General features: G+C 40.8%; 1 protein-coding gene across 2 annotated transcripts in view; it reads right to left on the reverse strand.

Moving 5' to 3' along the window:
• Window positions 1-2,440: 2,440 nt before the first annotated feature.
• Window positions 2,441-14,391, reverse strand: part of LOC114546866 (nardilysin) — a 22,993-nt gene continuing 11,042 nt past the window's right edge. For both annotated transcript variants that reach the window (XM_028565986.1, XM_028565987.1), the window contains exons 13-32: window positions 12,716-12,836; window positions 11,908-11,966; window positions 11,332-11,386; window positions 11,127-11,231; window positions 10,501-10,624; window positions 10,110-10,196; window positions 8,938-9,057; window positions 8,755-8,806; window positions 8,114-8,264; window positions 7,177-7,304; window positions 6,800-6,962; window positions 6,571-6,602; window positions 6,179-6,317; window positions 6,013-6,060; window positions 5,877-5,929; window positions 5,452-5,535; window positions 5,122-5,212; window positions 4,674-4,790; window positions 3,482-3,571; window positions 2,441-3,352 (exon numbers count right to left, since the gene is read on the reverse strand). In XM_028565986.1, coding sequence (XP_028421787.1) covers window positions 3,134-3,352; window positions 3,482-3,571; window positions 4,674-4,790; window positions 5,122-5,212; window positions 5,452-5,535; window positions 5,877-5,929; window positions 6,013-6,060; window positions 6,179-6,317; window positions 6,571-6,602; window positions 6,800-6,962; window positions 7,177-7,304; window positions 8,114-8,264; window positions 8,755-8,806; window positions 8,938-9,057; window positions 10,110-10,196; window positions 10,501-10,624; window positions 11,127-11,231; window positions 11,332-11,386; window positions 11,908-11,966; window positions 12,716-12,836 — 2,038 coding nt within the window. In that variant the 3' untranslated portion in view covers window positions 2,441-3,133. The remainder of the gene's footprint in view (window positions 3,353-3,481; window positions 3,572-4,673; window positions 4,791-5,121; window positions 5,213-5,451; window positions 5,536-5,876; window positions 5,930-6,012; window positions 6,061-6,178; window positions 6,318-6,570; window positions 6,603-6,799; window positions 6,963-7,176; window positions 7,305-8,113; window positions 8,265-8,754; window positions 8,807-8,937; window positions 9,058-10,109; window positions 10,197-10,500; window positions 10,625-11,126; window positions 11,232-11,331; window positions 11,387-11,907; window positions 11,967-12,715; window positions 12,837-14,391) is intronic.

Consider the following 14,391-nt stretch of genomic DNA (forward strand, 5'->3'; position numbering starts at 1 on the left):
TTCCTGCAGTGATTAAAACAGCAGCTGGGTCATTTGTGCACCACGGCAGCACCCCATAAAATATAAGGTGGTGTTGAGTAGTTAATAGACGAAGGATTGCATTACAGAGTTTTTACGTTGCTATGGACGCAGGATTCCAACCGTAGAGACGGAACGGACTATTTTCTCTAGTGGAAGCAATACAATCGTATTTAAATCAAAAAACTTCAATTTAAATCAATATTTTGTCAAGTTATTAGTCAAATTATTGATTTATTTTGTAAGTAGCCATGTAATAAGCGGGATAAAGTAGAGCGAGGCGGTTGTTATAGCGAATACAACCCCGACAGGGTGATCAGGACCCCGACGCGAAGCGGAGGGGTCTTGAATCAGCCTACATTATCCCTTACGTAATAAGACATTATCCCTTACGTAATAAGACCAGCTACCAATAGTAAACGTCAGCATGTTATTATTGTGATTGTGAGCATGTTAGCATACTGACTGGAGCCTTTTGTTTACATCACTGCAGTACCTGAGTACAGCCTCACAGAGCCGCTAGCATGGCCAACTTGTTACTTTGTAAACGCAGAAATTGCAATAAAATGTAATGTGCAAATAATACATTATTCGTGGCTCCAGTTTTATAAAGGAAACCCATTTACTAAAAAGCTGGATGTGGAAGTATTTTTGAAAAGAGAAGGTGGTCAAAATGTCTCACTGCAAGCTACTTTGAACAATGAAATATTTTATCGCCAGCGACAGGCAAAATTGTCTTCTGCAATCCAGTGAGGCACGGCGACAAAGAGAATATAGCTACAGTAAATCTTGTTATACTAGTCTAAACACAAGCTGATTTATTTCTCAATAAACCCTTTCTTACAAGCAGCACCTGTCCAGAAGAAGAATACATCCCATAAAAAAGGCTTGAACTCTGAAGTAACTAAATTGAAGATGCGAGTGCCAAATAGTGGCAGGTTTAAAAGTGTTTAACAGTCACAACTCTTTCAAAAGGCCAAATAGTCTTCAAAAATACTTCAAAACCAAAACCGCTGAGTGCCTTCTATGGCCCCTGAGCTCACCAGATTGAAACATCACTAAACCTTTATGGTAAATCATGGAGAGCAGAGTGTGACAACAACTTCTTCAGCTTTCAAAGTACCACAGAACAGCAAGAACTTTTCCTCCTTAAGGATGTTTTTAGGATCATATTACACACATATCAGCGTACAGGCACTGCAAGGAGGACCGAAGCTTTCCCTAAAGCTAAAATGGGTCTTTATTCCTTCATATTCGCAGAATTCATTTTGTCTATCAAAGCTGCAGTATCTTTACCTAATCATGGCTCGGTGTACTATAGGCCGAGAGTCCTATCCTTAATATCAACTATTCTCCACAGAGGAGATTACGGCAGCTGATTGACCAGGAAGGCAGAGCTCACATCACATAAACTGAAAGCTCATTTAATCGGTTTGCCATCACCAAGAAAGCTCTGTGGGACTGTACAGTACTGCACATTGCTACCATATACCCAGAACTTGTCAAGTGAATTCCACATTGTATCATTAAGGAGAAACACCATCTATTCCACAGGTAGATCTTTACTTCTTTTTAGCTAGGCTCCCTTAAATGTTGGTGGATAACTAACACATTTAACACTTAATTTTGTATTGTTTAATGCCGAATAGCACATTAAAAGTCAAGTTCTTTTTATTTATTTTACTGTGCATTATTAACCTAAAATAATTCCCTACAGTCAGGTGCAGGGCTAGAAGCCCCACCCCCCCCCCCAAAAAAAAAGAAAAAAATGTTGCAGGTTTAAAGGAAATATTGACGCTGCTGACAATATTTTAGCCAAGTGTGATTAAAATGTTGCCCTCTTTTTTCCTCAATTAATCCTAATTCTTAAAATACATCCATGATTTAATCCCACTGTGCACAAATTTGTGAGGTCATTTGTAAAGGCCTGATACATGAATGGTTTCTACCCGTCGTACAGGTAGCACAGTTATCATTATATGTGAGGTGAAGACTTTGTTACAGTATGAGGCTCCCTGTGGGTATTTTAGTCAATTCTGTTAACACGCTCTGCTGTGCTGGGCTCCGGATTAGTTTTTAATTACATTCAAGAGAGCAGTGTCACCAGCCACAAGCCCAACACAATATCGCTTGCAACAACCTTTTCCTCAGGGATAAGAAGGTCAAGAGTATGTGAGTAGTGTACGATTTACACGTAGATTAAACCTGTGTCAATTAAACAGCCTGAGTCACCATCACCCAAACACTTCTGACTTTAGAATGATGTGCTTGCTCCATGGCTTGCTGTCTGTCACACCATTCTAGATAGACTCTTCATCTGTGGTTTTGTGTTGATTAATGTGAATTGTATTTGTATGAAAATTGCAGGTGTCTTGTGAGCAGAAGATTCGAGAAGACAAATGTACAAAACACCAAAACAGTGTAAATTTCTACCACCTTTAGTATGAGAAAAATGGTTAACATTTCACACGTTTGAGTGTACTTTTTCTCCTGAATAGATTTCAAGTGTGTTTTCTGTAGTCAGCACACTCGTCAATCATTAATTTATTCTCTTTGCAGTCTCATACCATGGCATGATCCAGGTCAGCTAATAAGAGTAGTGCACAGGTTGAAATCCAGCACACAATCACTCAAATACACACATCTGGAGTTCAATTGACTCAGCATTTCTGCAGTTTTCACAGTTGACTTTAAAAAAAAAAATGGTACTAAACTTAGTTTGGGGCTGTAATAGCAGCAGAGCTCAGATAAGCAAAGAAATTAAAATTGGATTCAGTAGATTTTCAGTCAGTGTGGGATCGAGAAATAGATAGAGCGCTCCCACACTCCCGATGTCTAAGGATATAAAATAATTGAGTACGAGAAAGCAGAATAGATTATCACTTAGTTAAAAGAACTCTATCATCACTTTCAGGCTTTTTGCCTTTGCATGCAGTGTGGGTAAAAACTACAGCTGGGCCCAAAAGGCAGAATCCAGGTCCAGAGAGGAGCCAAAGCGTTTCAACCTTCCTTCACCTCCACATATTAAGTGCTTGCATCTCTAATGAGGCAGAGTCCCTGAACGTGGCTCAGTGAGAGGCAAAGCACCGCCATCTGTCTGTCTCGCAGTCTGAGTTTATTCCAGTATCTTGTGGTAAGGGAAGAGGGGCAGGCCTTCAGTGAAAGCAGGGATGTCCATTATGGCTACGGCACCCGCCATCTTGGGTGAGGCAGAAAGGAAGGTGAGCTTAGACACTTCGCCATAGGTAGAGCCACTTATATCCTCCGCTTTGCCCTCTTCTCCTTCTTGTTTCTTACCATCCTCATCATTCTCTTCAGGACCAAATCCCACCACCTTTAAGAGACAGGGATACATTTAATGCGTTGCTGCATGCACACGAAAGTAAAGGTAAAAAAAAAAAAAAAAACACTTCTCTTTCTCTGTAAAACATGCTCTCGTACGAACATAAAAGGGCCTGCTTACATGCACGCTGAGTTTGCGGCTGTTCTGTCCTCGATGTTCTTTGAACCAGGAGACCAGCTCAGCCCTGGTCATCTGCTTCAGAGCCTCGATCTAAACACACAAAAGCACAGATGGTAAGAATACTGGGAGGGCTGACTGACACGTGCCCTTCAGTTCTTTTAGATGATTGGTTTGGTTTAATTGCTCATTTGGTGGATGGTTCAATCCCACTACTTTTATCAAACCAGATTGCAGCAGCAGGCAGCAGTTTTCAGCTAAAAAAAAATCTCAGATAAACCCACTGTGCAGCAGCAAATGGTCGATGGACAGAATTTGTAGCTGGTGGAGAAAATCGAGCATCTAGCAGATAAAGAGCCAGATATTTCCCTCAGTGAGTTGGGCGAGACCAAACCACAGTTAGAGGGAGAGTAAATATTGGATTTACATTCATAAGGTGGGATGGCAACGCTGCTTTGTGTCTACTGCATGTGTGTAAATTAGCAGTTGTTAACTACCACATTGTCAGTACATATTGAAAACATATTAATGTTGTGTATGTGTTCTTTTGCCCCCTAGTGGAAAAAATGTAATTAATGGCGAGTTAGCATACTTAATCTGGCAATATTAGGAGTACGATTTGGCATAAAATGTTGTCAGGAAGGTGGTATGTACAACCAATTTTTACAGCACTTGGAACTGTGATTCAGGTTTGTTTTGTGTGTTGATATGATATAGTCTCGCATTGCCAAACTTCTCTCCACAGCGCTGTGTCAGCACTGGAGTGTGTTCTGGCTATACCGCTTATCTATTCTGGGATAGAGGAAAAAACATCCTGGCTAGTTAGTATTTCTTTAAATCAATCACAACCATCCTGGGCAGCGCTAAGCCCAGAATGCAGCAACTGGGACCTTACAGAACAGATGGAGGACATAGCGGAATGGGGAGGGACATCTCGCCAGGCGCGTAAAAGACACAAGAGTACAAAATGATATGACAAAGTTTGGGGCAAGTTGTAAAGAGCAAGTCAGATATGACCAACTACTAATGGATTCAGTTGCCAGAGAATGCAGTTTTTGTTCACTTCAATGTGGTTGGGGTCAGTGGTAAAGATTAAGGTTAGGATTGGAAGTAATTAAATGATTTAAGAGTTAATACATGATCCCCAAAAGCATTTGCATTTATTTGTCTGAAGATGTGCGTATGTTGTCCTCACCTCTCTGTTGAGCCTGTCAAATACAAACTGCTGTGTAAGCACCTCGGCCCAGTTCCGATCCACCTCCTCCCCGAGGTGTGTGTCCTCACACTCCTTCAGCTTCACTAAAGCAGTCACCTGTAAAACACACACACACACACACACACACACACACACACACACACACACACACACACACACACACACACACACACACACACACACACACACACACACACACACACACACACACACACACACACACACACACACACTTGAAGTGCAACGGCAGATCTGACTGTGCAGCTGGGTCTTACATGGTTAGGAAATGTGTTAGTTATCCACCAAAGTAACTTGAAAAGAAACCGTTGACATTTGTAAAACTTTTTGTTTCGTTTGCTTTAACTTTTCTGCTTCTGTATAACAATGCAGGAAACTCACAGATACACAAAGTAATACACACACAGACCTGAGTATTAAAGGCCTCTTTAGTCAGCGAATTGAGCATCTCCCCAAATGAAGCCAAAAACTCTTCAATCTTTAACTCCACCAGCTCGGTACTGTGAGAAAAAAGGTCATGAGAGGTAAGACATATATTTCAGGCTATGGGGTGTATTTGATTCCTTAGTCATTTATCAGTTCCACCCGCTTCTCTCTTTCCAGGGCCGAATAGATAAAGTGTAGCTTGGGTTTGGGTGAACAGTAAGATAAATTATACCTTGGTTTTGGGGAAAGCGGTTAAGATAAATTGTATCTCTTTTTGAGCAAATGAAAGGTTACGATTGTGCTGCAGACTCACTTGAACTTTGTAGCCTGTGTTTCCACGGTGACAGAGAAACCCAGAACGCCTGAGGTGTTTCTGCAGGTGGGGTAGACATGGTACCTGCAGAGGGGGACATGAAAGAGCACAGCTAGGATGAGAGAAGTTGACAAGCACATAAACAGAGACGGATCAAAATAACTTGATGAGAAAGTGCGTTACGTGTCCCACTTGTCCTGGCTTTCTCTACTTTTCACACTATAATAACAACAAGAAGTCTGGAAAGCAGGAAATTGGAAATTTAAATGTAGTAACTAACAGAAGAGAAAATTTGAACTGCGGATAAATGTAAAAGTACAAGCTTAAATACTGATTCATTTTATATTTTTCCTAAAATGTCATACATTTCCTTTTTTTTTTTTTTTTTAAAGCAAACATTTAATTGAAAACACAACTACACTCACCCAAGAGTCTCTTTGGTCCGGAGGAAATCAAAGCAGGGTTCCTCCATGTGCATCTGAAAGACAACAATAACAGCTACAAATCAGTCAAGCATGGAGGAATGGCACAATGAATGGGCAATAAAAGAAATAAACGCACCACCAACAGTTCCATCAGTGTGTGTTCCCTCAAGAGCTTGAGGCCAGACTAGATAAAAAAAAGAGAGAAATAAAAAAGTGCATAAAATTAGCTACGCTATCTTGGAATATGTTTAAGTCAAAATGTGAACGATATGAACGATTTGACACCGCAGATGTGCTTGTACCTGGTAGTAAACAGTGACCTCAGAGTTGGCGTCTCCCTTATTGAGTGATTTGACCTTACAGATGTGGTGCTTCAGAGGGAGCTCCACCACTCTGAAAATCACCGGCACCTCTGCTGGCAGCTTGGAAAACTGCAACTTTCTGCCAGACAAAACGAGAGGAAGGGAGGATGAAGGAAAGGTGACAGAGAGGACAACATAGGTAAGGAGGTGAGAAGAAGAGGAATAAAGAAGAATGGAAAAAGCACAAGTGAGAAGAGAAGGTGAAAGGGGAATCATGGAGTGAACAAGTGGAGCGAATGCAAATTACTGTGTATGGCGGAAAACAAATCCATTTGATTGTATAGTATTGGTGTTCTCATTAGGGAGTGCATTCAGTGTAATAGCTGACTTACTCTGTGACATACTGCAGGAACTGCTCTGACTCCTGTGGAGAACAGACAATAAAAGGATAATGAATGGGTAGAGATAAAAGAGTGAGGAGAGGAAATCAGCAAAACATGAGATAAATGTCAAGTACACTCAGAATCAATTGATGTAAGTGCAGGCATGAACATTAACTGATTCATTAGCTAATCAGCTAATCCTATTGTTAATCAATGTACTTTTCTGCCATCTACTCACAGCGCTGTTGAAGTTGCCTTGCACCAGTCCCTCTGCGTACAGCTCGGCCTTTAAATTGCGGCTGAAGTCCATCAGCTCATTGCTGGTCAGACCGGCTGTCAGAGCCTGATACTTCTCCACCATGGACCAGCGAGAGTGCTCCAAGATCAGCAAACGCACATCCCTGAGAGAGAGAGAGAGGGGGAGAGAGAGAAAGAGAGGGGGAGAGAGAGAGAGAGAGAGAGAGAGAGAGAGAGAGAAAAACAGGACAACAAGAGCAGGAGTTGTTTTTCTATTCACGGCCGTCACACATTTCCACCACTAGAAGGCATCATAGACTTCAAGATAAACCAGAAAGTAAGCTGGAAATGTCTGGAGACAGGAGGTAAACAACTCACTTGCCGAGTTTCTCAGGTTTAATGAGGATGTTGAAGTAGGTTTTCTTGAGCTGCTCTGCGAACATGCTGAAGACATCAGGGGAGGCAGAGAAATCAGCCAGGTGGTCAATGATCAGGTGGAACAGCAGCTGAAGAGAGATATGGACAGAAAGACAGACAGGCAGGCAAGATGATTATGATTAACATGGATGAAAACCACACAAGCACATCTGTGTGGGCATGCTGACCGTGTTTAAAAGCGGTTTCAAGGAATAGTTCCGACATTTTTGGAAATACACTTATTTGCTTTCTTGCCAAGATTTAAAAAGAGAAGATTGATCAGAAATGAGAGTGGTATCAATCTTCTAATATAACTCTCAGCAAGAAAGTCAAGTGTATTTCTAAAAATGTGGAACCATTTCTTTAATGGTTTATTGATCACTATAAAGCCAATAATAAGACCAAGTATTTGGTGGCAAGATGTGACAAATATCAGAGGGAGAAAATCCTCCACCCAAAAATGCCTAGTCTTTTCTTATTAAAGGCAAATTATGATTGTCTATGTCCATTATGCTGACCTGTAAAGCTTAAATTAATGATTCATTACCATTGATAAAGATGTAATTTACCACTTACAGACTAAGGTAAATAATGCTTTATTAGAAAGTGGTATCAAATATTCATTATAGTCTAAAATAAGTTATATACATGCAGCCAACAATTACACAGAAAGAAAAGTCTAGATTTTATGGGCTAGGGAGCATATGACAAAATAATGATTCATCTTAAAGTATATGGAGTTATCTAGTGCACAATAAAGATATGTACTACTGTGAAATAGTATATTTATTGCATAATGTACAACTAAGCCGTACACTATTCCCAGGTTTTATGCATGTAATCGTATCTATATCGGTTTGTGTGTGTGCGCGCTCTTTCTCCAGATGCATTGACTCACAGGCAGCTTGTGGTTGAATCCTTTAACCTTTATGACCAGGCCGTGTTCACCGGCCACCAGTTTATACTCCAGCTGGGCCACCTCAGCCTCGTAGGCCGGCTCGGCAAGGTTGTGGCATAGGATGTTGACCAGCAGGTCAAACAAGACCACACTGGAGGGAGGGAGGACAGGGGTAAGGATAGAGAGAGAGAGAGAGAGAGAGAGAGAGAGAGAGAGAGAGAGAGAGAGAGAGAGAGAGAGAGAGAGAATAAGGAGAAGGGTGAAAAGACAAGAAAGGATGAAAGCGAAATAAAGCAGAGGAAGGTAGAGGAAAGTAGGTGAGAAGGGTGAGATGCAGGGAAAGAGGCGGGATGAAGAGAAAGAATCGAGACAGGCAACAAAAGAGTGAGGAGTAGGGATGGAGGAAGGAAAGGGAAAGGATAAAAGCAAGGTAATAGAAGAAAAATAAGCAGGGAAGGACCGAGGGGAGACGGAAGTAAAAACAAAAGGATTGAAGTGATGAAAAGGGCAAGGGAATGTAATTGTAGGAGCAGAGAGAGAGTAACAGGGGATGGCAGAAAAAAAAAAAAGAGATGTTAATTAGTGTGACAGCAACAAACCAAACACTATTTTCACGAGGCCATATTTGAGCCTGAACTTACTTCTTAGCAGATTGCTGGATTACAGGAGAGATTAGGTGGAATCTGATGTAGGCTGCAGCAGGAAAAAGGACAAACGAGTGTCAACACCTTTTTAATGACAGCAAGAGCCTTGGTGGAAACATCTTGCATGCTAAATGAGGCACACAGTACAGGCACACACACGCTCACACATACACATTTCACCTTTAGGGATTTTGAATTTGTTGTCCTTCTTGTACCACAGGCAGCCCCTGTCGCTTTCGGCTATCCGGACAGGAAACTCAGTGTCTGGGCAGTCAGACGGCTTCAGGGTGAAGTCAGTGGCTGAACAAATGCACATAAACAATAAGACATCATAATTCTCCTTGGTGCAATCTCATAAATAATGTGCGAGTTTCAACAAATCAATATGTCCAGTCTGAGATAAACATGCAGCGATTGTCAAAACTGTAAAACATGTCCATTCCCCCAATAAATGATTCAGTTACCCTTGGGCCAATAAGTTAAGACGTATTATTTCTCCACATTTTATCAGAATTGTCAATATGTTGCTGTGGCCTTCCTAAATGTATAAACACAGCACAATGCCAAAATGCATAATCCCTCAAAGGTTTGGTCAAAATTAGACCAGAGGTGCCTGTTTAAGTTAAAATCTTGACCATTAAAATGCAAAGTGTTTCTCCAGACGGGACATAAATTACAGGAGGACCAGCGAGGTCACAGTGACAGAATACATTGACCAAAATGCAAAGTTCCTCCAAGTTTGGTCAATATCTGTGATTACTGTATTTGTTGAATTGATGAATGGAGAGCAGAAGTACAAACTGAAAGAACAAGTCTTGTTTATGATCATCTTACTGGCCATTTTCCAGATACTTGCAGCTGTTTTGGGCCACAACAACCCACCATATTGCCTGTAATGCACAAAGTTTATTCAATCTCGGAACCCACCGGCTATCAGTCTGCTGACGATTTTGCCTCTGAGGGCAAAGGTCAATATTTAGGGATTTCCAGTATCCAGTGTAGGCAGCCGATCTCCGGGCCAAGACTAACAACTTCGAGACGAGAATGGAGTTGGAGTTGAGAGACGACGTCTCTATAAACATATATCTGCATGAATGCGGATGAATGAATAAAAAAGCCAATACAAATCTAAATCACTGTCAGACAATAGCCAATGGGTTGCGAGATTGCATTTCGGCCAATATGTTCTGCCTCTTTTGCTCTCGACACAGACGGTTTCCTTGCATGCAACCAAAGCCCGCTCAAACGTGATTGGTCAATACCACTCAGATTACAAACAATACCAAAATCCTTTCCCGTTTCTTACAGATTCTGCATTCATATGCAGATATCTGTTTATAAAGATTACCCACCGATGAACTTGTTTTCAGCAGGAAGGGTGAGCTCACTGTTGGGCTCCAAGTTTCCGGTCCACCGCTCCATCCATTCCTGCTGGGTGTCTGTGTGAAGGGAAAACATCTATTAGCACACAAGAAAGACATTGGCAGTTTAGATTCATGTTTGGAATTGAGTAACCTAAAGAGGTTATTCCAACTAAAATGTAATATTTGTTTTTGTAAAAGAAACAAATATTTAAATGCTGTTCCAACACTATTGCTCACCATCTAAAAGACAGAGACAAATGCTGGCATTTCTGCATTTTATCAGCCTGAATATCACCACACAAGGGGGAAAAGACAACGTATCCACTGAATGCCTACATTGTGGGAGGGAGCTGTTACAGAAACAAACACAGAAACACACCCTCCACGCTGTATTGTGTGCCAAACCACTTCTCCCTGAGGGGACACTGGCCCTCATGTTCTGGTGACAACAGCATCAGGTTGGCTTTCTCAGGGGTGAGGAGGGACAAAGCTCCATTGATCACCTACACACACACACACACACACACACACACACACACACACACACACACACACACACACACACACACACACACACACACACACACACACACACACACACACACACACACACACACACACACACACACCTTTTCAGCAAAGAGAGTAAAGTTGGTTTTTCCCTTCGTTTTAAATGACTTGTTTATGTGAAAACTATTTAGCTGTCAATCACAATATGAAGCAGAGCATTGAATTATACTGTTATTACAGAAGCCACAATTAGACTAACGTATCATGCAAAATAATACCCGCCAAACAAAAACAACACCAACAACTATATACAGTATTTCTGGCCTATTAATGTATTAGCTATAAAATCATTAACATAACGGACATAAAAAATCACTATATTTTTCCAGGTTTGAGTGACCTGCTTCATTAACATCTTCATCTACACAAAGGAAATATAGGATTTTAGAATAAAACCCTGAAGTGGTTTACTCCCCAAACTACTGAACTACTTACTTCTGGGTCAAACTCAAACATCAACTGATCTCCTGTTAGGAAGTCTTCTTTAGGGAACAGCTGCATGTTTTCACAAATGTCCTCGGCGTACTCTATAGGGTCAATCTGACAAAGATGAAATCGTTCTCATTGGTACAAAAATGACAAAAAAAAACAACACATCATTGCATCAAATACAGCAGCATATGAATATTTGGATTCTTACCTGCTCCTGATAGTGAAACTCGTTGGCTTCAATCTTCTGAATCTCTTCATATATTCTGAATGAATGAACAGACCTATTACTTTTATGCATCCCAGTCAGAAGCTCACATGTCACAACATCAATCTTCCTTAACACAGACTAAGTGAGGAACATAACAAAAAACAAAAATAATAAAGCTATAAATGTATAAATGAGCAAGCAAACAACCAAGCACACCCAGCACATAAACCTGTCCGATATAATGCAATATTAACTACAATACAATGTACTAACAAGCCAGAATATCAAAGTTCTGTTCTGTACAAGTATGTCTCTGTTGTGTTGTTTTGTGAGACTGTGTGAGACTGTGAGAGACTGTGTGAGACTGTGTGAGAATGTGTGAGACTATGTGAGAATGTGTGAGACTTACTGTGTGAGAATGTGTGAGACTGAGACTGTGTGAGACTGTCTGAGACTGTCTGAGACTGTGTGAGACTGTCTGAGACTGTCTGAGACTGTGTGAGACTGTCTGAGACTGTGTGAGACTGTGTGAGACTGTCTGAGACTGTCTGAGACTGTGTGTGTGAGTCACAGTGCCTTTGCTGTGGTCCGAGTGTCTGCAGCATCTTCAGGTACTGGAACACCAGGTGAGTCACCTGTGAAAGACCACAGACACACAGAAATTAGATGTCAGAAGTCCTTCAGCTTTAACGAATCATCACCATGTTCATTTTGTTGGTACAATTATGGTGAAATTCCTCTTTTTTGCCTTTGATGACTGAGGTTAAGTGAAACGTGCTGTTAAGTTTGAAAAACCAGAACAAGGCTGCCAATTTTCACATGATTATTACATTAGTCATTAGAACAAGCTAGTCTTCATTTGAATACTAAATAAAAAGTAATTTTTTTTCACCTTTATTCCCCGTTTGCAGATTAAAAAATGTAAATGTACCAATTATTAACTTTGAACAACAGTCAATAATCTGTTTGTCTGAGGAGAGAATACAGTTACAAAAGCATCTCATAATGGTTATGGATGCAATGGGTGCATGTCACAGACTAAATACAACTGTAATTGTAAAGACACGTGAGTGGTATCAATCTTCTAATCCGACTATTAGGAAGAAAGAGAATCAAAACCACTCCTTTAAGGTGCTCCGGAAAAATTATTCAGAAAACTAGCGCACTCTGACCCAGACGACTCCGGGTTCACCCTCTCTGAATGAAAGATGAAGAGCTCTTGATCACAGTACATAGCATCCTCAAGGCTGTGGCAGCATTTATACAGCAGTTATCAAGTTGTTTTTACCCGACCTCCTCTTTTCAGGTTCGAGTCGTCCCAGTGTTTCCATGTATCGAGAGGACGAAAGGATAATAAAGAGACGAAGAGTGGGATTTTCTTTACCTCGTAGAAGTTGTGGAAACCTTCATCAGTGAGAGTGATGGAGATGGAGAAGATAGAGTAGGTGGAGTTTTGGTCAAAACCAGTTTCGCTGTTCCCTCCGAACAAAGCCAGGGCCCAGCACCTACAGACACACAACAATTTATTAACACTAGGGATCGACCGATACTGGTTTTTCAAGGCCGATACCCATTATTAGTAGTTAATGAAACCGATATTTGAGTGAAAATTAAAATCTTTAAGTCAAAATTAAGATTTTGGAATGTTACAAACTCCAATCAATTATTTAATGAATTAGAAACTTTCAACATAATACACAGATATTCAGACAGTGTTGTGGGCGGGACATTAAGTCAGACTGAAACCGAAGCAGAGGGTCAGACACAGAGCTGTAGCGGAGCCAAAGTAGCGCACTCTTTAATTAACTAACTTTATCGGTTATCGGGCAAATAAAAACGCTGATACGGATAATCTGCAAACAGCCAAAAAACGGCCCAATAATCGTCCAGGGCCGATAATCGCTCTATCCCTACTTAACACTGATTTTAAAAGAGGACTGCTGCTAAAGATTCACTCCCTGCCATAAGCTGGAAAGTGAATGCACGTGCAAGTGTTGAAATATGTGCAGGGCAGTAAGTAGAAAATATGTCACTTCATTGCAGACAATTTAACATTTACATTTACATTACATTTAACGCTTTTTTGTGGTCCCTTTGAGGCAGTCAGCTCCGCTTTACAAATCCCAGCATGAAGAAATAACATTATCATTCGGTTACGTATTTGCCCGGCAGCTTTTGGATAATTAAAAAAAAGGAAAAACAACTAGCAGAGTTTTGAAACTTTTTTAGAGCTGGCTAATTTGTCATATCATGTCTGCTTTTATCTACATGAAGACATGTTCTAGTAGTATGATGATCCACTTAACAGCAAAGGTTGGTTTGAAAAGTCTGCAGTGCATTACCAAACAAGTAGACATGATTTTGACTGTGATGGATCACACCAAGCAGGTTTTATATCTCAGAAATTTGTCATACTGCACTGAAATGAACCGAAACTAGTGGTGGGAAAAATACATGTAAAACATTGTGTATGGTTCTGTATTTTAAATGGCCTGCAGTGGTGAATAGTAGCAGCTTTTTATTCTACAACTTGCAAAAACTCTGGTATAGTTCCTTAAACTTTAAGGCATCTGATCAGTAGTGTTCCAAACAGCGTGTGTGATGATGGACATATAGACAGACCATTCCCCAATTTCTCTGCAGGGGACAATAATGGCCCAATTTCAAACCAGACTCTCGGTCCTCGACGTTATGATTGTCTGAACTTAATAAAAACAATGACTCTACTGCCTCAGCAGTTTGGCTCGACTGGGAATAGAGACCGAGTACACTCAAATTTCACTGTTGTCATTTATCAACAATTGAACACCGCACAAAGAGTAAACAGGAATATTCTATAAAACGCTCCAAGTGGTGCTGATGGTAAAGGGACTATTGGATGGGCTATTGGTGTTGTGGGACTACAGGGGGTTTGTCACATCACTTTGCCACCAGGCTGAAATGCTCTTGTACAACCACATCCAGGGATGAGAATGTAAGAATCACATTGTCAAGTGGGCTGGTAAAGTGCATACTTTTAAGATGGGGGTCAAACACTCAGGCCTTGCTCAGAGCTTAAAA

Source organism: Perca flavescens, chromosome 20 (assembly GCF_004354835.1).
Source record: "Perca flavescens isolate YP-PL-M2 chromosome 20, PFLA_1.0, whole genome shotgun sequence".
NCBI classification, from domain to species: Eukaryota; Metazoa; Chordata; class Actinopteri; order Perciformes; family Percidae; genus Perca; species Perca flavescens.